This window comes from Euleptes europaea, chromosome 6, assembly GCF_029931775.1.
Source record: "Euleptes europaea isolate rEulEur1 chromosome 6, rEulEur1.hap1, whole genome shotgun sequence".
In the NCBI taxonomy this organism is placed as follows: Eukaryota; Metazoa; Chordata; class Lepidosauria; order Squamata; family Sphaerodactylidae; genus Euleptes; species Euleptes europaea.
This window is the reverse complement of record NC_079317.1, coordinates 11,071,728-11,095,566: the sequence shown is the minus strand read 5'-3', so window position 1 is coordinate 11,095,566 and position 23,839 is coordinate 11,071,728. Positions and strand designations below refer to the sequence as shown.

General features: G+C 46.7%; 1 protein-coding gene across 1 annotated transcript in view; it reads left to right on the top strand.

Moving 5' to 3' along the window:
- The window catches only part of SYNE2 (spectrin repeat containing nuclear envelope protein 2), a 222,887-nt gene that overhangs the window by 111,153 nt on the left and 87,895 nt on the right, over positions 1-23,839 (top strand). The window contains exons 57-67 of the mRNA XM_056851222.1: positions 876-1,070; positions 2,596-2,670; positions 4,345-4,590; positions 9,527-9,709; positions 12,761-12,889; positions 13,598-13,704; positions 15,986-16,169; positions 18,348-18,476; positions 19,066-19,218; positions 20,219-20,428; positions 22,192-22,293. Of these exons, the coding sequence (XP_056707200.1) occupies positions 876-1,070; positions 2,596-2,670; positions 4,345-4,590; positions 9,527-9,709; positions 12,761-12,889; positions 13,598-13,704; positions 15,986-16,169; positions 18,348-18,476; positions 19,066-19,218; positions 20,219-20,428; positions 22,192-22,293 (1,713 nt within the window). The remainder of the gene's footprint in view (positions 1-875; positions 1,071-2,595; positions 2,671-4,344; positions 4,591-9,526; positions 9,710-12,760; positions 12,890-13,597; positions 13,705-15,985; positions 16,170-18,347; positions 18,477-19,065; positions 19,219-20,218; positions 20,429-22,191; positions 22,294-23,839) is intronic.

Here is a 23,839-nt window from a genome sequence, read left to right as displayed (position 1 = left end):
CGATTGTAAGCTAGTTTGATTCTCCCTTGGTAGAGAAAGTCATCATATAAAAACCAACTCCTCCTCCTCCTCCTTCTTCTTCTGCATTTTGTGCAGCATGCTATATTAAAATTGCACACCCCTTAAGTATTTCCCAGTTTGCCCCCATGAGATAGGAAAAAGCCCCCCCCATCTTAATTCTTTTCCAGAGGTGGTGGCAGGAAGTGGTATTAGTTGAGCCGTCTAATTTAGTCATTTGTCTAACCGACGTTATATCACCGGCGGAACTCCTGGCTACTAAGCCTCCAGGATTGTACTCCCGCAATCCTGAGAGCATCCAGACCACGTGTTTATTACTGAGGCTCTACATTCCTTACTGAGCAACGGCCAGTGGCGCTGGTAGCCGTCAGGCCGGGTTGTTTCCTGTGGAACCCCTTGCCTCTGGTTTTTATCGGCAATGGGAAATTGCTTCAGGGCGGAAAAGGAAGCTGAGGAAAACCTTGGCACAGTTACTTCGGAGCCAGCGTAGTGTTGAGGTTAAGAGCGGTGGTTTGGAGCAGTGGACTCTGATCTGGAGAAACTGGGTTTGATTCCCCACCACATGAGCGACGGACGTTAATCTGGTGAACTGGATTTGTTTCCCCTCTCCTACACATGAATCTAGCTGGGTGACCTTGGGCTAGTCACACTCTCTCAGCCTCACCTACCTCACAGGGTGACTGTTGTGGGGAGGGGAAGGGAAGGCGATTGTAAGCCAGTTCGATTCTTCCTTAAGTGGTGGAGAAAGTCTGCATATAAAAACCAACTCTTCTTCTAATGCTGCTGCTGCTTCTTCCCCCCTTTTGTGCCCTCTACCCCTGTGCAAACCGTCACATTTGAGCATGGTTGTTCCTTAGGGCAAAGAGATGGAGGATTTAAAGCACCAGATCGCCCTCCTGTGCCAGAGGAAGGAGGACCTCTTGATAACCATGAAGAATTCTCTACTGGAGCTTCACCAGCGGCAAGAGCAACCTGACCCTGAAGATGAGAGTGTGGAATATCAAGCACTAGAGGACAGTGCGCTGGGTAGTGGAGGAGGCACTGATAGGCAGGTATGCGGACCACCATCATGTCCCTTGAAATGGCTTCACTGAAAATCGGTCAAAGAGAAACTCTTCCACACTTTTGCTGTTTTTGCTAAGGAGCGGCACCAGCAAAGGAGACATAAGCCCCAAGAGGAAAGGCTGAGGTACTTGGGAATGTTCAGTCTGGAGAAGAGGAGGTTGAGGGGGGACATGATCGCTCTCTTTAAGTATTCAAAGGGCTGTTGCTTAGAGGAGAGCAGGGAGCTGTTCCTGTTGGCAGTAGAGGATAGGACTCGCAATAATGGGTTTAAATTGCAGGTGGAAAGGTACTGGCTGGATATTAGGAAAAAAATATTTACCGTAAGAGTTGTTCAACAGTGGAATTGGCTGCCTAGGGAGGTGGTGAGCTCCCCCTCACTGGCAGTCTTTAAGTTGAAGCTGAAAAAGCACTTGTCAGGGATGCTGTAGGCTGATCCTGCATTAAGCAGGGATTGGGCTAGATGGCCTGTGTGGCCTCTTCCAACTCTGTGATTCTATAAGAGGAGGAGCTAGATTCAAGTTCAGTAGCATCTTAGAGACCCACAAGATTTTTGGGTTATAAGCTTTTGAGGCTCAAAGCTTCCTTCTTCAGATGGGACTCTCGAAGTATAAGCCACTACTAGACTCGGCTCTAGCTCTTCTACTGTAGATAACACAGCTACCCTCCTGAAACTTATCTTCATAAGAGAAGGAAACCCTCAAAACGTAGGTCAATGTATTTCGAGGTCACTCTCTTTAGAGTCCCTTCTGTATGTTGCCAGGAGTTAGAATGAGTTCTGGGGTTGATACTCCTAAAATAACTAATAGAGAGAGTGGGGCAGAGAGAGTTCATCATGACTGTTTGCCGTGTGCGTGACCCAATCAACGTTAAGCGTATTTCTGTTCTGCCGATATCCGCGAGAGTGTAAAACACATGCTTGTGTTTCTCGTGTTGAAGTCTATGGCCATTTATTCAGGGTCAGTTTTGATGTTCGCTCAAAGCTCTTTTTTAAAATGCAACCTTTAAAATTCCTATTCGTGGTCCCAACCCAAAAGGAGAAATTCCACACGCACACCACTTGCCTGCTCCTTCGTTCCTTCCATTAGCAACCGCCGTTTGCATTTCAAACACACGGCTGTGATTTTGCATGGTTCCTTGAGGGGATTCTTCGAGGCGGGGGCAGAGCAAACACAAAAGGTCGCGTTAAAGGGGCTCTTAAGAAATGCAAAGCAGGTACGCTCCGGCTTTGCAGTCACTTCCTGAATGATGGTTCAGCGTGAAGAACTCAAAAAAAATATGTGGGGCACTTCAGCCTGGAACGCGCTCCTACCAAGCATAAATTACCAAGCATAAATGGCCAGTGGGAGTTAAAAGTGCCTTATGTGCCTTATCATGCCTGTAGAAGCCATCTCAGTTAGTTGGTGCTTAGCGCTTGTGGGAAAGTGGCTAAACATCAGATTTGAAGAGAACAGAATAAAAGATCCCTTTTGCTTCTCCAATTAACTGGGCCATATTTATCCATGTACATTGTAGCTGTCAAAGCGAGGCTCGCTGTCTCTTCTGCCTTCCGTGGTCGAAGAAGCAGAAGACAACTCATTCCACAGTGAAGTAAGTATAATACAAAGTTCGGGACTAATCATACAGCATCTGATGTAAGCAATTTTAGTAAATCATTATGTAGAGCATAACATATATCATTACAGTTAGAAATGTAGAAGAAGGAGTTGGTTTTTATATGCCGACTTTACCACTTAAGGAAGAATCAAACCGGCTTATAATCACCTTCCCTTCCCCTCCCCACAACAGACACCCTGTGAGGTAGGTGGGGCTGAGAGAAACCAACCCGGTTCACCAGATTAGCGTCCGCCACTCACTCATGTGGAGGAGTGGGGAGTCAAACTCGGTTCTCTCGGAACTCTCTCAGCCTGACCTACCTCACAAGGTGCCTGTTGAAGAGAGAGGAAGAGAAGGCGATTGTAAGCCGCTTTGAGACTCCTTAAAGGTAGAGAAAAGCAGGTATAAAAACCAACTCCTTCTAAAATATTCACAGATTCAAAAAATAACATAAAATTTACAGCCACAAGACACAGTGATATTTGCTGGCATATATTCGTTTTGAAAAGGTTTAGGCCTAGAGAAAGGGTCTTTCAACAATTTGGTAGAAATGATAGCTTGGTAGAACTTCTATGTTTAGATGTGGTATCCCTGGGGCAAATGTTGGCATATTGCCTTGATGCCGTGCTGGCAGGCTTTGCAGAAGCTTCTCTCTGGCTACTCTTGGATGCAGCGTGGTGTAGGGAAGCCAGCATGGTGTAGTGGTTTGGAGCGGTGGAGTCTGATCTGGAGAACCGGGATTGATTCCCCACACCTCCACATGAGTGGCGGAGGCTAATCTGGAGAACCGGATTTGTTTCCCCACTCCTACACACGAAGCCAGCTGGGTGACCTTGGATAAGTCACATTCTCTCAGGCTCACCTACCTCACAGGGTGTCCGTTGTGGGGAAGGGAAGGTGATTGTAAGCCAGTTTGAGTCTCCCTTAAGTGGTAGAGAAAGTCGGCATATAAAAACCAACTTTTCTTCTTCACCCCTCCACAATATTGTCCTCCCAAGCTGCTTTCCCCCTTAAATTTCCAATGTTCATAGGTTTGTCCACGTTTTTGTGTAAATCTACATAGACTGTAACATCACCTTTGAACCTCTGAGATTATCTTTATTTGTGAACTTTGGATCCAACAGTGCTGAGACCAATACTTCTGCGGTGTCTTAATAATAATTACAATTTAGCAATCATCGGTGGTTTTTTTTTTAATTAAAAAATCTATCCCATGTTCTATGACAGAGCTGGTGAGCTTACATCCTTTTCTTTCTTTTTATTGGTCCCCGCCCCCCAAATCACCTACGTTCTGATTTATACAACACCCCAGAAGTAAATGAGTAAACATTACTCAGTGGCATTCTCTCCTCCTCCGAAGTGTATTGCCTGAAGCCTTAACTTACAGGCAGCAGAAAAACACCTCTGTGTGTCCCGCTGGAATATCCAGTTAAAGATTGGTGACTCAGCCAACTTCCTGTGAGATCAGCTCTACCTGTGTAAATGCAAATTGGCTGCTTAGATACCTGTTGCTGCGGATCACATGACTGTCAGTTACTTTTTCCTTTCTTCTTGTTTCCCCCCCTTTCCCTTAGCTGGTGCTGCTCTTTTTTTGCACCAAAGTTTTTAACCCCTTGGAGTTCCTCGATTATTTCCCTCCTGTGTTTGACTATCTTTTCATTGCTGCAGGGCGAATCCTCCTCCATCCTGGTCACAAACACTGCAGAACACTTAGTGACAGCATGGGGAGATCTCACGGGAACGGTGGACCCCGGTAGGCCTGCCGCCCCCGAGCCGGCTCAGCTCCTCCATGTGTGCCGGGCAAAAGTCGCCGAGCTGGAAGGGTGGCTCGACAAAGCGAAGGAATCCCTGGGATCGGGAGGGCCGACCCGCCAGATGCAGCAGGCGGTGGAGCGGCATCTTGCTGCCTGCCAGGTAAGACGGACGGGCCCAAAGTTCACTGCTGCCGTTGAAAGCCGAGCCGCCTTTCCTCTGTCTTTTAGGCGTGCCGACATAGCAGCGGCTGACTCTTCCTGACCTCTCACTTCTGTACTGCAGCAATAAACAGCATATCCGCCTAGATTTAGTGGAAGGGTCGTGTCCAGGGATCGGTTTCCCTGGTTATTGGCTTGGCTGTTGCAGCAAATGCAGGACTCCTGGCCCGTCTAGTTAGGAGCCGAGGAGGTATTTGCAGGAGAGAAGTGGCAGGTAGAGGCGGTGCTTAATCTGCCAGCTGCTTCCCCCCTTAGCCCCTCCCCCAGGCCACCCCTCTGCCCAATCTGCCAGCTGCTTTCCCCCCTTAGCCCCTCCCCCAGGCCACCCCTCTGCCCAATCTGCCAGCTGCTTCCCTCCCTTAGCCCCTCCCCCAGGCCACCCCCTGCCCAATCTGCCAGCTGCTTTCCCCCTTTAGCCCCTCCCCCAGGCCACCCCCCCCTTGCCCAGACTGGGCTCTGCAAAACTGTGCTGGGGGGAGCAAGGGGAGGGATGAGGCTACATTTCCTGTCCCCACCAGCTGCTTTTCACCTGCATGTGTATTTGTTTCCTTCATTTGTACCCTTCCTTTCTACCCAGCGGGGATACAAAGTGGCTTACGTGGTTCCCCTCTCTGCCATTTTAACCTCACAACGCCCCTGTGAGGTAGGCAAAGCTGAGCCTGTGTGACTGGCCCAAGGCCATCCAGCAAGTTTCCATTGGAGAGTGATGATCTGACCTTGCATTAGCTGTCAAACGCAGAGTAGTGACCAGGGGAGGAGTCAGACCTTATGCCCTGGTATATATAGTTATGCTATCAAGTCACAAATGTTTCACGGCGACCCCAAGACTGTGGAGTTTTAAAGGCAAGAGATGAGCAGAGGTGGTTTGCCATTGCCTTCCTCAGTATAGCAACCCAAATCTTCCTTGGTGAAGAAGAGTTGGTTTTTATATGCCGACTTTCTCTACCTTTTTAAGGAGAATCAAACCAGCTTACAATTGCCTTCCCTTCCTCTCCCCACAACAGACACCTTGTGAGGTAGGGGGGCTGAGAGAGTTCTGAGAGAACTGTGACTAGCCCAAGGTCACCCAGCAGGCTTCATGTGTAGGAGTGGGGAAGCAAACCCAGTTCACCAGATTAGTCCGCTGCTCATGTGAAGGAGTGGGGAATCAAACTCCCTTCTCCAGTATAGAGTCCACCGCTCTTAACCACTACACCATGCCGGCTCTCTCATCCAAGTACTGACCCTGCTTAGCTTCCAGGCACTAAGAGAGTCAGCGTGGTGTAGTGGTTAAGAGTGGTGGTTTGGAACGGTGGACTGGGTGACCTTGGGCTAGTCCTACTCTCTCAGCCCCACCTACCTCACAGGGTGCCTGTTGTGGGGAGGGGGAGGGAAGGAGATTGTAACCTGGTTTGATTCTCCCTTAAGTGGTAGAGAAATTTGGCATATAAAAACCAACTCTTCTTCTTAATGAGACTGGGATAAGCTGGGTTATTAGGCTGCTAGTAGCCTCATTCTTACGCCCTTACTGGTGGGCATGGAGAGGTAAATGCCATGCAGGCGTGTAACTACGGACTGACCCACAATGTCCACTTGGGTGTCGGCTGATAAAGTCTGTGGCTGGGGGGCAGGCAGTACTGACCAGTCAAAGAGACACATGCTTTCATGCTGTTTACCCCCCTGACCCCAATGATGCCCCATAGTGGCTGCATACTACTCCACTGCATCTCCCCACGGACTGCCCCTGTTAAGAACCCTGCTCTTGTGGTTTAGTATATTGTAAGCGCCTGGACATCTGGTAATTGGGCCCGACAGATTGAAATCTGTCCTCTTTGAAAAAGACTTTTCACACAGTGATTGATTCTTTCAGAACGTCCTCTTTAAAGCTAGATTCTATGATCTGGCTCAGTCACTGGAAAATGTCAGGACTGAATGGCAGGGACTGGATTGAGTCTCCTGAGATACCCAGCTTTCAGACAAAACAAGTTTCTAGCTTTTAGTACTGTATAGAAGGCTTTTGCCCTGACCTTGAGGGCCCAGGTTAGCCCAATCTTGGAAGCTAAGCAGGGTTGGCCCTTGTCAGCACTTGGATAGGAGACCACCAAGGAAGTCCAAGTTTGCTATGCAGAGGCAGGCAGTGGCAGATCACCCCTGTTTGTCTCTTGCCTTGAAAACCCCATAAGGGGTCATAGAATTATGGAAGGAAGGGACCACCAGGGTCATCTAGTCCAATCCCCTGCACAATGCAGGAAATTCACAACTATCCCCTCACACACACACAGTGACCTCTTTCTCCGTGCCCAGAAGATGGCCAAGATGCCCTCTCTCTCATGATCTCCCTAGGGTCATAGAATCAGCATTGCTGACAGATGGCCATCTAACCTCTGTTTAAAAACCTCCAGAGAAGGAGAGCTCACTACCTCCCAAGGAAGCCTGTTACACTGAGGAGCCGCTCAGCCTTTAACTGTTAAGACAGTTCTTCCTAATGTCTAGACCAGTGGTTCCCAAAGGGGGCAGTACCACCCCCGGGGGGGGATTACCTAGGGAGCACTAAGAGGCAAGGGGGAAGCAGGGGGGCACTAGAGGTGGGCCCCTTCAATTGTGTTGTTGGATAGGGTAGGGGGCGCTGGGGTTGAGTTTGTGGAACCGAGGGGGCGGTGGCCCGAAAAGTTTGGGAACCACTGGTCTAGACGGAAGCTCTTTTGATTTAATTTCATCCTGTTGGTTCTGGTCTGACCTTCTGGGGCAACAGAAAACAACTCGGCATCCTCCTCTATATGACAGCCCTTCTGGTACTTGAAGATGGTTATCATATCCCCCCTCAGTCTTCTCCTCTTCAGGCTAAACATACCCAGCTCCTTCAACCTTTCCTCATAGGACTTGGTCTCCAGATCCCTTACCATCCTTGTCGCCATAAGTTTGCATGACTTGTTGGCACTTTACACACAGAGAAGGGCTTTAAAATACATGGGCAGTGCCTGCTAAAGTTTCCTGGTGAGCTTTCCTGGGGCCGAAGTGCGGGGGCTCTAGTGCCCTGCATGCCTTATTGCAACTTCTCGTGACGAGCAGGAGCTGAATAAATTATACAGATGTGTCTGAGTAAAGTGCCATTAAGTCTTAGCCAACTTATGGCGACCCAGTAGGGTTTTCAAGGCAAGATACTAACAGTAGTGGTTTACCATTGCTTTCCTCTGCACAGCAACCCTGGACTTCCTTGGTGGTCTCCCATCCAAATACTAAACATGGCTGACCCTGCTTAGCATCCGAGATCTATACCATATAGCCTTCCCTCCCTATGCAGCTGAATAAATTATACAGTTATTATGTGTGCGTGTGTGTTAAGTGCCGTCAAGTCGCTTCCGACTCATGGCAACCCTATGAATCAGTGTCCTCCAAAAAGTCCTATCTTAGACAGCCTTGCTCAGATCTTGCAAATTGAGGGCTGTGGCTTCCTTTATGGAGTCAATCCATCTCTTGTTGGGTTTTCCCCTTTTCCTGCTGCTCTCAACTTTTCCTAGCATGACTGTCTTTTCCAGTGACTCTTGTCTTCTCAGTTATTACAGTTATTATCAGTTTTCTTTAATTTGCGCAGTGAGTGCAAGTCACAAGCATAATTCATATGTAATTAACAAACAGTATTTTGAACGTTACCTGAACAAACCAGCATTCTCGTTCCTCTCCCTACTTCTCGTGTGTGTGTGTGTGTGTGTGTGTGTGTGATAGGTGCCGTCAAGTCGTTTCCGACCTATGGCGACCCTATGAATCAATGTCCTCCATTTCATAAAAGACTTCAGGAATGTTGCAAACCTTAGTTTATTATTTCTTCCAAACCAAAATCGACAGTTTGCATCCATCCGGATTCCAAGCCAGATTTCAGTTGCTGCAAGCTATGGTTTGTTGTTATATCCAAATGATGCCATAAAAAGTAGTGTGCCGTGGAGTTGGAACTGACTCATAGCAGTCCCATAAAGTTCCACCTCATGAGGTTTTCAAGGAAAGAGATAAGCCGAGGTGATTTGCCATTGCCTTCCTCCGCATAGCAACCCCTGTCTCCCTCGTAGGGATGCCAGCCTCCAGGTGGGACCTGGGGATCCCCTGGAATTACAACTCAGCTCCAGATTACAGAGATTGGTTCCCCTGAAGAAAATGGATGCTTTGAAGGGTGGACTCTAGGGCACTGCACCCCACTGTGGTCCCTGCCCTCCCCAGGCTCCATCCCCAAATCTCCAGGAGTTTCCCCATACTGGACTATGGCCACCTTATCTCCAAATCCCCTGCTGGTGGCCTGGGCAAATTTGGCAACCCTACTTCCTTCGTGGTCTCCTATCTTAATACAAGCCATGTGTGTTAAGTGCCGTCAAGTCGCTTCCGACTCCTGGCGACCCTATGAATGAAAGTCCTCCAAAATGTCCTATCTTTGACAGCCTTGCTCAGATCTTGCAAGCTGAGGGCTGTGGCTTCCTTTATTGAGTCGATCCATCTCTTTTTGGGTCTTCCTCTTTTCCTGCTGCCCTCAACGTTTCCTAGCATGATTGTTTTTTCCAATGACTCTTGTCTTCTCATAATGTGACCAAAATACGATAGCTTCAGTTTAGTCATTTTAGCTTCTAACCATGGCCGACCCTTTTTAGCTTCCCAGCTCTGACAAGTTTGGGCTAGTCTGGAATATTAGGGCTGCTACAAATAACACTACAGCCACTGCCTTTTCTTGGTACAGAATTTGGATTAACTGAATTTTGATTCCCCCCACCCCCCGCAAGGTACAGTATGCCCAACTCTTCTTACACAAGGGAAAAGGAGCTGTTTTTAGGTGAGCCCTAGCTGTACCTGCCCAAATATGTTCAGTAAAAGAGCCGCGGGGTTGTAAAAAATGAATAATTAACTGCTTGGCTTTCCAGGTAATGCTCTTAGAGATTGAGCAGAAGGTGGGGTATCTGCTGGAGGACTGCAAAGACAGGCCCGGCAGTGACAGGCTGGGCTTCCAGCAGGAAGCTGAGAGCCTTTCCCTGAAACTGAAGGATGTGAAATCCAACTTGGAAAAAGTCCATGGCATGCTGCAAGACAAATATACGGAAGAACAGGTAAGAAGTCAGGAGCTTGTGAGAATCACCGCTGTCTCCATGCAGCCACAATTTCTGTTCTTCTGGCCCTCCAACTCCTCTCTTTAGAATTTCCTTTTCCTGTACTTTGCCTAAAAATTCAATGGCACCTTTGCTGTTTGCTGTGGTGTTCCTGTCGTCGTACACAATTCCCTGAAGTTGTGTGTGTGTGTGTCCTGAGGGCGATGTAAGGCATGAAATTCCAGCCTCTGACATCAACCTCACCTTTCCAGGCTGTAGAACCAATGCGCTTCTGTGCATTCTGACGTTGCACTGAGAGATTTGTGAAGAAATGTGAGAGCAAATGCATGTTAATTGATCGTTTTGTAGACAGTGAAATGAGGGGGAGGAAAAAGGAGTAGAGTCAGATCTCTTTCTGTTTGTTTTCCTGGGGAGTGATCAGAAGTTGCAGAGAAATTTTGCACAGGAGAGAATTTCCTGAATATCCTGGTGTGTGTTTGTATATCCTGCAATTCTAAACCAGTTTCAAGTCACTTTGACTGTCATAGCTGCTATACAAAGATACCTGAGGGTTACAGTTCTGTGAAGGAGCTAGAGATTTAACAGAAGAGGAGAAGAAGAGTTGGCTTTTATACCCCACTTTTCTCTACCGAAAGGAGTCTCTAAGTGACTTACAATCAGCTTCCCTTCCCCCCTTCACAACAGACAACTTATGAGGAAGGTGGGGTTGAGAGAGTTCAGAAAGAATTGTGACTGGCCCCAGGTCTCCCAGCAGGCTTCATGTGGAGGAGTGGGGAATCAAACCCGGTTCTCCAGGTTAGAGTCTGTCATTCTTAACCACTACACTACGCTGGCTTGAATCCTATACAGCATGAGCCAAATAGCACTGTATAAAGAGTAATTTCCCCACTTCCCCTCAATTGCTGAAGTTATTTCTGTGCCCCTATGGATCAATGAATCCCCAGTAGGGTTGCAACTTCCAGGTGGCTGGAGATCTCCCACTGTTACAACTGATCTCCAGCCGATAGAGATCAGTTCACCTGGAGAAAGTGGCTGCTTTTGCAATTGGACTCTTTGGCATTGAAGCCCCTCCCCTCTCCAAACCCTGCCCTCATGCTCCACCCCCAAAAGTCTCCAGGTATTTCCCAACCCAGAGCTGGCAACCCTAACCCCCAGGGACTGCAGTTGGGGGGGGGGGATCAGTGAAAATTGGCATCCCTTTCATGAGCGGAAATACCTACTGCAAATGGAAAGTGAGAGTAGAATCCCAGCCCAGTATTTATATATCTGATTCTGAACTGGGCCTGAGATTGCGGATCATAAAATCCACACACTGGAACAGGGGGCAGCTGGCGGGCAGTTCTTCAAGCATGGGGGAAAGCCCAGGTGTGCAGAAAGATTTGTACTGTTAAAAACATTGGGGTTAAAATATCCCCCACATCCTAGAAGCAATGTCTGCTTCTTTAAGAAAAGTATTCTACTGAGATCTCATGAGATTACGTTATGAGATCTTGGTGGCCAGCTTTGCCATTAGTATCAGCTTGGGGCAGGGGAAGGAGAGAGAGACTACGAAAGGTAAAAGAAGATCAAAAAAAGTGCAGAAAAGCCGAAGATGGGACAGAAAAATGTGGGGGAGAGACTGTGATGGGGGAACAAAAACAAGGTGGGTGGGAGAGAGGGAAAAGAAAGGGGTTGCTGGGGAGTAATGCTGAAGATAGGGAAAGAGGACGAAGACCATTGCTAAGAGACAAAATATCGATTGTGTACGAAAGTCAAGAGATGAGCACAAATGAATCTAAATGCCAGCTGGTTGCCATCAGACCTGTTCTCGGCACCCTATAATTATCTGCCCATAACTATCTGTTTAGTCCTCTGCAGAAATCTTTTCCCACTGCGTGGAGGTTGCAGGGCCATAGTAACTTTATTTGCTGCAAGAACAACAATAATCGAGAAAGCTTTTTTTGCGATGATGTTGCGCAGAGGAGAGCTGGGAATGCCATCTGCGGACCACACAGCGGGGCTCTGCACAGCTATATCTTGTTGCCTCCGTGCCTTTCCCAGAGAGTAAAGCCTAAAATGACTAAATCAGTGGGCCCCGGTTCTCCTTATCTATGCTGAAATCGGCCACACCCAAATGATAAGAGACTTGCAGCTGCATTCAGAAGAGTCTGCTAAAACAGGTTTCAGGAGCAAAGGCAGATTCGGAACTCTTTGAAGGCATACAAGCGAGCCTTCCTAATCACTGTTGAGAAACAGCGTGGATGCAGTGGCCAGGGTTCACAGGTGAGGAAGGAGTCTTAATCTTGCCTCCCCTCACCTTCGCCTTTCTTCCTGCAACCTCTCCCCAGGCCCCAGCCAGATTTCATAGCAGTCTGGGGGCCACTTATGCATGGAAGGTTTTGCTTTGGATTTGCCACTCTCCAGATGCACATTTTCCCCATCTGAAATCTCAAAACTCTGACTGGGGGCTTAGTTTTGAGAATTTGGATGGGTAAAATGTGCATCTAGAGAACAGCAAATCCAAGGCAAAAGCTCCCATGCATAAATGGCCCAGTTTGTGGGTGGGGGAAGCAGCTAGGGACGTGTGTGAAGAAGAAGAGTTGGTTTTTATATGCCAACTTTCTCTACCACTTAAGGAAGAATCAAATGGGCTTACAATCACCTTCCCTTCCCCTCCCCACAACAGACACCCTGTGAAGTAGGTGGGGCTGAGAAAGTGTGACTAGCCCAAGGTCACCCAGCTAGCTTCATGTGTAGGAGTGGGAAATCAAACCCGGTTCTCCAGATTAGTGTCTGCCGCTCCTGTGGAGGAGTTGGGAATCAAACCCAGTTCTCTCGATCAGAGTCCGCCGCTCCAAACCACCAGTCTTAACCACTACGCCACTCTGGCTCCCAGAAAGTGTGTCCCATTCCTTTCCTGGCAGCTGCTGCTCAAATATATTTGTACTTGGTTGGGTATGTGTGCCTGTGTAGAAAAAAGCTTTGTGATAACCCATCCAAAATTGCAAACATCTTCTTCCACCTCTTCCAGAGGTCTTCTAATATTTTCCTCTACTTGGTATCTCTTTACAGCTCGTCCCAGTTGAAAATACCTCAGAGGAGCCCTCCAAGCCTTTCCATTGTGACTTCTCCAGCTCATTTCCACAAACTGTCTCTGACAGGCCTTTGCTCAATAGGCCGAATGGATTACAGCAGCAGCAGGTAATCCCTCCTTTCACCTGATGGTCAAGTTCCTTGGGGCAAACACAAGTAGACATGAGCCGGTCTGGTATAGAACTGGTAATCTGGAGGGACAGAGATATAACTTAATGGCCAGCCTGAGTTGGTTTTTTCTGCCGACTTTCTCTACCACTTAAGGAAGAATCAAACCAGCTTACAATCACCTTCACCTTCCCCTCCCCACAACAGACACCTTGTGCGGTAGGTGGGGCTGTGAGAACTGTGCCCAAGGCACCCAGGTTCTCCAGATTAGAGTCCACCGCTCATGTGGAGGAGCAGGGAATCAAGCCTGGGGAGAGAGGGGGAGGGAGAGGGGGAGAGAGAGGGAGAGGGAGTGAGGGAGGAACTGGGGAGGGACTCACTAGTACAGCCTCTGCTTGGCATGCAGAAGGTCCCAGGTTCAATCCCCTGTATCTCCTGTTAAAAAAAGGACCAGGCAGTAAGTGATTGAAAGACCTCTTCCTGACACCCTGGAGAGCTGATGCCAGTCTGAGTAGACTGTACTGATGTTGATGGACCAGGGGTCTGGTTCAGTATAAGGCAGCTTCATGTGTTCAACCAGGAGCTGATGTTCCTAGTCTGAGTTCTGCTACATCTGGCAACATGGCAGTGCAAGGATGTGCAAATGTCATGCTCTGGAAGCTGGCACTTTGGCTGTGGACTTCACCTGCTTTTGTTCCCTTTTTGCAGGAGCTGCTGTTGAAGTTGTCCGAACAGAAGAAACTCATAGACTTCATTGAAGTGTATGTAGAGATGATGCAACCACAACCTGTGGACTGCCCAATTCTGGAAACCAGGTAAAAATGTAAAACTACTAATATGGTCCACTGTGTGTTAAGTGCTGTCAAGTCGCTTCCGACTCATGACAACCCCATGAATGAAAGTCCTCCAAAATGTCCTATCTTTGACAGCCGTGCTCAGATCTTGCAAACTGAGGGCTGTGGCTTCCTTTATTGAGTCTTGTTGGGTCTTCCTCTTGTTGGGTCTTCCTCTTTTCCTTCTGCCCTCAACTTTTCCTAGCATGACTGTCTTTTCCAGTGACTCTTGTCGTCTCATGATGTGACCAAAATACGACAGCCTAAGTTTAGCCATTTTAGCTTCTAGGGTCAGTTCAGGCTTGATTTGATCTATGACTCACTGATTTGTTTTTTTGGCAGTCCACAGTATCCGTAACACTCTCCTCCAACACCACATTTCAAAGGAATCTATTTTCTTCCTATCAGCTTTCTTCACTGTCCAGCTTTCACACCCATACATAGTAATAGGAAATACGATGGCATGAATTAACTTTATCTTGGTTGTCAGTGACACATCCTTACACTGAAGAATCTTTTCTAGCTCCTTCATGGCTGCCCTTCCCAGTCTCAATCTCCTTCTGATTTCTTGGCTGCAGTCTCCCTTTTGGTTGATGATGGAGCCAAGAAATAGAAAGTCTGGAACAATTTCAACTTCCTCATTGTCAACCTTAAAGTTGTGTAATTCTCCTGTAGTCATTACTTTTGTCTTCTTGATGTTCAGCTGTAGTCCTGCTTTGGCACTTTCTCTTTTAACTTTCAGCAGTAATCGTTTCAAGTCTTCTCTATTTTCTGCCAATAATGTGGTGTCATTGGCATATCTCAAATTATGGTCCATTAGGCTGCTATATTGTGAGGGAGTGGTTTTCTTCCAAGGTTCATGCAGAAAAATATGCCCTTGCCATCATCTGCTGGCCAGGAAGAGAATGTTATATGACATTATAGAGCATATCTTATAGCATATTTGACATTATATAGCATATCCTACAACATAGTAGAGAGCCAGCATGGTGTAGTGGTTAAGAGGAGCAGACTCAGGTCTGGAGAACTGGGTTCGATTCTCCACTCCTCCACATGAAGCCTGCTGGGTGACCTTGGGCCATTCACGGTTCTCTTCGAACTCTCTCAGCCCCCATGGAGACAGGCAGTGGCAAACCACCTCTGAATGTCTCTTGAAAACCCTACAAAGTTGCTGTAAGTCAGCTGTGACTTGACAGCACTTTCCTCCACCACAGCATAGTAGTATATGCTATGAAGGTTAAACATACCACATGTGGCTTCTGGCCGCAATGCAGCCAAGATCCACAAACCTGTTGAAAACAGTGGCTTTACGAGAACTTGACTGTGTTGAATTGTGCGGTCTATGAGTTTTGTTGTTTCTCGGGTAGCACCAATTGAGGTTAGGCGGCAATCCTGACATATGGACTAAGTTAACGAACGCCCCTTTTGAGGGATGCTAGGCAGGGCCGTAATGCTCTTCCCCACACTGCTTCGGCTGTCTGGGAAGCCTCGGGGTTACCTGGGAGGTGCACAGCAGCATGAAGCTGAGGCAGTGCTGGAATGGAAAACAACTTCCACTAGATCTGGAGATGCTCACGTTACCTTTTGTGTGGGGCGGCAAGCAGCTGTACCACAAAATCCACCATGCCATATAAGATGTGCACCTATTTCTAAGTGTAAATGTGTTTTCAGAAGTTTGCAAAGAGTGAAGATCTGGGATGTTTCCTTATTGGCTGAATTACATCCAGGAGTCTTGGCTCTAAACCAGTGGTTCCCAAAGTGGGCAGTACCACCCCCTTGGGGGCGGTGGGATTACCTAGGGGGGCACTAAGAGGCAAGAGGGCAGCAGGTGGGCGCTAGAGGTGGGCCCCTTCAGCTGTGTTGTTCACTAATTTACAATAGATAAAGCTATGGAACCATGCTGGCAATTTTGCTGGAAACTATCAGCGTTTTTTTCCAGACTTTGAAGAGCTGGTACCACTGGATCAAGTTCATCAGTTTTGTTGGATACATTTAGACTAAAAAGTTTTAATTTGATTTTGAATAGATGTGCAATTAATTGTTACTGTTCTGAAACTGTATTGTTTTTTATCTTCTTTAGTGAGTCATGCAAACCCCTATTTTGAATAATGCTTTTCATAGGATAAGGTAGGGGGCGCTGGGGTTGAGTTTGTGGAACCAAGGGGGCGCTGGTCCGAAACGTTTGGGAACCACTGCTCTAAACAATCGCAACCAAAATTATTTGTGTTTTTTTCCTCTGTCGTTCATTTCATCTGCTAATCAGTCCTGGGGCCACCATCTTGGGAAATGGACCCCCTGGTCTCGTTCCCAAAGACCCGATGGGTGACAAGTGGCAATACTTGGAAGAAGAGCTGCTGTTCCAGATGAAGCCCCCTCACTGCCAGTTCGCCGAACCCCAGGTTAGCGTAGAATACCTTTCTTGCTATTCTTCTACACTGGACAAACAGGTGAGACGCCTACGCAAAAGAATGTGTGTGTGTGCTAAGTGCCGTCAAGTCGCTTCCGACTCATGGCGACCCTATGAATCAGTGTCCTCCAAAATGTCCTATCTTTGCAGCCTTGCTCAGATCTTGCAAATTGAAGACTGTGGCTTCCTTTATTGAGTCAATCCATCTCTTGTAGGGTCTTCCTCTTTTCCTGCTGCCCTCAACTTTTCATAGCATTACTGTCTTTTCCAGTGACTCTTGTTGTCTCATGACGTGACCAAAATACAATAGCCTCAGTGTAGTCATTTTAGCTTCTAGGGTCAGTTCAGGCTTGATTTGATCTATAACCCACTGATTTGTTTTTTTGGCAGTCCACGGAATCCATAACGTAACTTTCAGCGGTAGTCTTTTCAAATCTTCACTATTTTCTGACAATAATGTACTGTCATCAGCATATCTCAAATTATTAATGTTCCTCCCTCCAAAAGAATAACTGGACATAAATCTGAGATTCAAAATCATAACACTCAAAAACCAGAACATTTTCATCTTCCAGGCCGTAGGATTGCTGACCTAAGAGTGGCAGTCCTCAAATAGAGAAGTTCCAAGCGGAGATTTCAACCCTCAGATCACTGAAGTTGAGTTCAGTCGCAAGTTCAGTGCAACTGCCGCCCCAGAGCTAAACAGGGACATAGAATCCAAATTTCACTACATATGCTAATTTTTGTCCCTAAGCATTCCCCCCACCCTGCTCTAATCAAACTGATTCCATTTTGCATTGTATCTTTGCATCCCATCTCCCTTCTTTGTAATACCCCTCCCACCTTCTGACTGGGATATGAAGAATCAAGGGTCTCCATTCTGCTGCTGTCAAAGGGAGCTTTGACTCACAAAAACTTACACCCTGGAGATCTTGTTGGTCTTCAAGATGCTAGTGGACTAGAATCTAGCTTTTCTGGCTATCTATTGCTATCCATCCCTTCCTCTAGGAAGCCCAGGGTGACTTATGTGATTCACCCCTCCATATTTTATCCCCTTAAGATCCCTGGGAAATAGATAGAATCCGAGTTGTTTTTTCGTTGCCCCAGAAGGTCGGTCCAGAACCAACGGGTTGAAATTAAATCAAAAGAGTTTCCGTCTAGGGGGGTTGCCGCACTTTGTATTCCCAGCGATGTATTAAAAGTTTGAAAACGTTATAAAAAACATCGCTTTAAAGGGTTTTTTGGATACCACAGCTTATAAATGGAAGACGTTTTCACAGCTAAAGGGGCCAAACAAAGTGCGAACAGTATTTTTTTATAATGTTTTCAAACTCTTAATACATCGCTGGGAATACAAGTGCGGTATTCCCTAGACCTTAGGAAGAATTTTCTAACAGAACGGTTCCTCAGTGGAACAGGCTTCCTCGGGAGGTGGTGAGCTCTCCTTCCCTGGAGGTTTTTAAGCAGAGGCTAGATGGCCATCTGTCAGCAATGCTGATTCTATTACCTTAGGCAGATGACGAGAGGGAGGGCATCTTGGCCATCTTCTGTGCATGGAGTAGGGGTCACTGGTGGTGTGGGGGAGGTAGTTGTGAATTCCCTGCATTGTGCAGGGGGTTGGACTAGATGACCCTGGTGGTCCCTTCCAACTCTATGATTCTATAATGTTGTCATTGGTGTGACTTACTCATACACTGGCTCGGAGCAGATGTGATGTTCTTGATCTAACCAAGGAAGATCGTGTCCATCTTCTTCTACACCAGGGGTGTCAAACATAAGGCCCATGGGCCGGATCCGGCCCCTTGAGAGCTCTTATCTGGCCCGCTAGCCAGTCGAGGCAGCCACGATCCCCCACTCTCGATCTAGGCTGGCGAGGCATGGCCTGGCCCAACCGAGTGACATTTATGTCATATCTAGCCCTCGTAACAAATGAGTTCGACCCCCCTGCTCTACACTCTGAGGTAAATTTTCCTGCCATGCCATGATTTATTGGATTATACAACGAAGACAGAATTTCAACCACGTATGCATCTGTTCCATTTGAATGTATTGCAGGATTTCAAATTTCAAGCCGGATGCTGAGAACGGGCCCAACCATTATTTTATGATCCTACTACTTTAATTTTCATTTATTTTTTGTTGGGAAGAACATCGCATGATATCTGTGGTTTTCATCTGCTGCATTTGTCTAAACACAGTTTGCTTTCCCAAATGTTAGATTGCCACCAAAATAAATATCCTGCCCAAGGGAACTGCATCAAGTGGGAGAACTCCAGCAGTCGAGGAGCTGAAAATGTACACCGCTCAGCTTGGCAATCTGAGTCAAGAAGCGTCTGTTCAGATACAGGTACTCAGCGCGTTTCTCTTCCTTATATAATTCACCAATGTGGCTACTGGGCAAGATCCAGCATCAGCCAATGGGGATATTTATTTCCTCCCTAATTTTTATTATTAACTTATTTAAACGTTTATACCCTGCCTTTCATTGTGGTTCAGGATGGCTTAAAAGCAAGTGCATCCGAAAAGCAGGGTGAGAGATTCAAAACGTCTTCACACAACACATAGTTAAATTGTGGAACTCCCTGCCGCAGGATGTGGGGATGGCTGCCGACTTGGAGGACTTTAAGAGGGGAGTGGACATGTTCATGGAGGAGAGGGAGTCATCGCTACTAGTAAAAATGGATACTAGTCACGATGCATACCTATTCTCTCCAGGATCAGAGGAGCATGCCCATTATCTTAGGTGCTGTGGAACCCAGGCAGGATAATGCTGCTGCAGTCGTATTCTTTGTGGGCTTCCTAGAGGCACCTGGTTGGCCACTGTGTGAACGGACTGCTGGACTTGATGGGCCTTGGTCTGATCCAGCAGGGCTTTTCTTATGTGCTTATGTTAAGAAGTTTTGGAGAGAGAAAAATACCCTCTTCTCGCTTGCCAGGAAACCACAATGGGGGAAGTTTCCTTGAGCTTGGATCAGAAACTGTTTGAGCTGCTTCTGGCCATCAGCCACTGCCTGAACAACATGGAGCAGATGCTAAACACCTGTGTGCTCACCAGCGAAGAAGCCCCTGTGCAGCAGGAGCTTTATGAGGTAAACACAAATAAGCGTGTCAAGAAAATGTCACAATATCCTGGGCAAGGCGCATGTCATAATTCAGCATGATAACAGGAAAAAAGACTCCTAAAAGACCCAGACTTTAATTTCATAAGTATGTCAGTTTTGCTATTTTTTTTTAAAGCAAGTTGTGGGCCCTTAAGATTATTTTTTTAAAAGCTTGAAAAAACTGGATAGTGCCTAGTAAAATCTTACAAAGTGGAGGGTATGCTGAGAAAGACATCCAGTGGTCATAGAATGATAGAGTTGGAAGGGGCCATCAGGGTCATCTAGTCCAACCCCTTCACAATGTAGGACATTCACAGCTACCTCCCCTCCACACCCCCAGTGACTCCTTGCAATCACTCCGACGAAATAGGTGTTTTTCAAAGTAAACCAGAATTGGAATGATTATCTCCGAGCCAAATTTTGGTTTCACAAATTAAGCGTGGATAAAAAATTGACAGTGGGAAATGGAGAGTGAATGGGCTTTCACGTGGAGCATCGTTTCATCCTTAGAATTCAAACAGTTACAGCAAAGATCCTGCAAACCATCCATGCAAATTGCAGTCTCCTGCAGCCTCAGTTTACCCTTGGATCATGCACAGAAGGAGGGGTTTTTAATCTTCTAGTCTCTCCTTGAATTTTCTGTTCAAAACTGGCTTCCCAGCTTTGCTATTAGCATTTTAAAGGAGAAAAGATCTGTCTCTTGAAATCATGTCTTGTTTTTTTTTTTTTCAAATTGCTCCTATCAGAGCAGAGGAGCTAATTTCAAATAGCAAAACGGAGTGTCAGTTGAAGGGTTAACAATCCTTTTTGCCTTCGCAGCACGGCCCCAAGGCAAAGTGGAGGTTGCAGGAGCGTGAACATTTACATTTTAGAGATGTATGATCTTCATCTGGCTCTGGCTTATTTAACAGATTAAACGCTTGGTGAGTTCCTCCCCTATGAGAGGTCTTTTCCGTGGTCATCCTCCCTGTTCTCTTCTGTCTTTCAGACTCTCCTGGTGGAGCTGGGGAAACTTCATGCAGACATCGGCGAAAAGAAGGGCGATCTCCTGAAGTCTGTTACCTCTGCTGGGGGCAGCCCTGATAGGTTCTCCCAGTGTTTTAGCATCCTGCAGGCACGGCTGCAGTTGACACAAGAAGCCACTGCTTCTAGGGGTAAATCTATGAAAGCTGAGCTGGACCATTACAGTAATTTTCAGGTACCGCCACCTTGTTGAACTATCATCTCATTCTCTAGTGCAAAGCTTCTTAAACTGTGGGTCGCGACCCCATATGGGGTTGCATAACTGAATTTGGGGGTCGTGAAAAATACCAAATAATTGTTTTGAAATAAAAATCTTTATGATTTATTATTAGTAAATGTTTGATTTGTATACCTGTTTTCTATACCTGTATGCCTGGAGTCGTGTAAAATTTTCTCGGGCGAAAAGGGGTCGCAAAAGGAAAAAGTTTAAGAAGCCCTGGTCTAGCACACATTTAAACATATGCAACTGCCTTTTGCTGAATCATACTTTTTTTTTAAAAAAGTGTATTTCATTTTATTTGTATTCTGCTTTTCTCCCTGATCGGGATACAAAGTGGCTTTTTCTCATTGTTCTCCCCTGCTCCACCTTATCTTCAGAACAACAACCTTGTGGGGTAGGTTAGGCTGAGAGGCGGGCCCAGGGCCACCGACAGTGGCATCTTGGCTGGGGGAGTCCATCACCCAAACAGCTTGGCCAGGGAGGATTGAGCACCCAAGCTGAAGGTTGGATATCCCTGCTTTAAATTGCTCCTTGCCCCTTTTCCAGTACAATCCGAAGAAGAGTTATATCTTTCTGAGTTGATTGATACTAGTGGGATTAGAACCATAGAGTTGGAAAAGGCCATGCAGGCCATCGAGTCCAACCCCCTCCTTAATGCAGGATCAGCCTAGAGCATCCCTGTCAAGTGCTTGTCCAGCCTCTGCTTGAAGACTGGCAGTGAGCTCACCACCTCCCTAGGTAACCGATTCCACTGCTGAACTACTGTTACTGTAAAAAAAGAATCCTAATATCCATCTAGTACCTTTTCACCCATAATGTAAACCCACTATTGTGAGTCCTATCCTCTGCTGCCAACAGGAACAGCTCCCTGCCCTCCTCTAAGTGACAGCCCTTCAAATACTTCATAAGATCAATCATGTCCCCCCTCAACCTCCTCTTCTTCACACTGAACACTCCCAACTCCCTCAGCCTTTCCTCATAGGGCTTAGCCTCCTGGTGGAACAGGTGAGTCCAGTGGACAGGGAGGAAAGATGGGCTCTCACTCCTCCACCGTGCTTATCTGTCCATGGAGAAGTTTGTCCAAAGTGACCCGTGTTTGAGAACGTAGTTGGCTATCTGTGTAATGAACCCATCCATAACAAATCCATCCCCACCTTTCAAATTGGTCATTGATTCAAACAAACAAACAAACAAACAAACCCGGGCATTTATTTCCTTTCTTGCTGAGAGCCAGCATGGTGTAGTGGTTAAGAGCAGTGGTTAGGAGCAGCAGACTCTAATCTGGTGAACCAGGTTCGATTCCGCACTCCTCCACATGAGCAGCAGAGGCCAACCTGGTGAACTGGATTTGTTTCCCCACTCCTACACACAAAGCCAGCTGGGTGACCTTGTGCTAGTCTCAGTTCTCTCTGAACTCTCTCAGCCCCACCTACCTCACAGGGTGTCTGTTGTGGGGAGGGGAAGGGAAGGTGATTGTAAGCCGGTTCGATTCTTCCTTAAGTGGTGGAGAAAGTCGGCATATAAAAACCAACTCTTCTTCTTTCTTCTTTAAAGCAAGGGCAAGTAATTCCACGGTTCTCTTTCTCTGTATATATGTGCATGCCTAAAGAATGATGCTGATTAGACAGCCCTGTTCAATTGCAGTTTAATTGTCCCTTCACTCAGTAGAATGTACCTCTGGGTTCACTGTGGGTTTTTTCCGCCCGTTCCTGCCACAGAACGAAATCAGGCTATTGTATGACGCACTGATTGAGAAAAAATCCACACTGCAACAGTCCTTTGGTGCCATGAGCCGGGACGCCGTTTCCAAGCAGCTCCAGGTAATTAACTGAGATTCAGAGGTAAGGGGCGATACGTTTCTCCGCCACCGGACAATTTGGTCTAATTTCTCTTTGTGATTTGGTATTCCAAAACTGGAGCTACGGCCTCGTTTTTCCCCATGAGCTTAATGCTGCTACCGACGACCCCGTTTCCACAACACTCCGTGTTCTGATCAGTGGAGAAAGGGCTGCTGTCTTTAGGACCTGCTTGTGGAAGCCTTAAAAAAAAATTAAATATATTTATTAAATCAAAAAAGGGAATACAAATGGTTAATTGGGAAGCTGTTTAGGGCAAATAAATGCATAATCTGAGTAAAGGGGACTATATGCTAATAAATACAGCATAATCTAAGTAAAGGGGAGCCAGCGTGGTGTAGTGGTTAAGAGAGGTGGTTTGGAGTGGTGGAGTCTGATCTGGAGAACCGGGTTTGTTTCCCCACTCCTCCACATGAAGCCAACTGGGTGACCTTGGGCAAGTCACATTCTCTCAGCCCCACCCACCTCACAGGGTGTCTGTTGTGGGGAGGGGAAGGGAAGGTGGTTGTAAGCCAGTTTGAGTCTCCCGTAAGTGGTAGAGAAAGTCGGCATTTAAAAACCAACTCTTCTTCTTCTTCTATGTGCTAATAAATGCAGCAAGAAATAAACTAACTAATTACACCCAACTGTCTAAAAAGAACTAATGGCAATATCTAACTGCAAAGCAAAACAAGAAGTAATACAACAATAATCTGCAAAAATCTAGTCACAGTGATACACGCATTAAAACAGTAAATACTAAATGCAAAAATTAACATCTAAAATAATGGGGGGATCCAATGATTTCAACATATATATACAAAATGTAGAAAATGGGAGAATCTCACCAATAGAGGTTCTCCAGTGGAAGCCTTGTGGGCAGCCACTCTCGGAGGCAGGGTAGTGGATCAGTTGAAGCTTTGGTCTGATCCCGCCGGACTCAGTTTATAGCCTTGGTGGTAGAAAGTGCCATCTGGATCTGACCTATCACACCCATTTCTATAGACCTAACTACAGAGACGCAAATTGGACTTCGGGTATGCTATTTTTTCCTCTCTTTTTCTTTCTTATTTTATTTATTTATTTTACAAGGTGCATACCCTGCCTTTCTGCCCTCATAAGGGCCACCAAGGCAGCTACCTAATAAAAAAACGCACCTGATAAAAAAATCTCAGCTCGAATACCATGAAAACCAACAAGACTACATCATTCAGACTATTAAAACATTCCAGAGGAAGAAGGAACTTGCCTTCCTCCTTGTAAAGATGTCATGCAGAGCAGACGGGTCCCAGAAATCTCACCGCTAGTTACATGGTTGGCTGACTTCAGCCAGGGCCTTTTCTGCCCTGGCCCCTGCCTGGTGAAATAGTCTTTCTCATGTGGCCAGGGCCCTGTGGGACCTTATGGAGTTTTGCAGGGCCTGCAAAACAGAACTGTTCCACCAGGCCTATGGTTGAGGCCAGTTTCTCCTATTATTGCTGGCCTCCCTGTCCTACTCCACCATGTCTGAATGTTTCTGTTCTACTCGCAG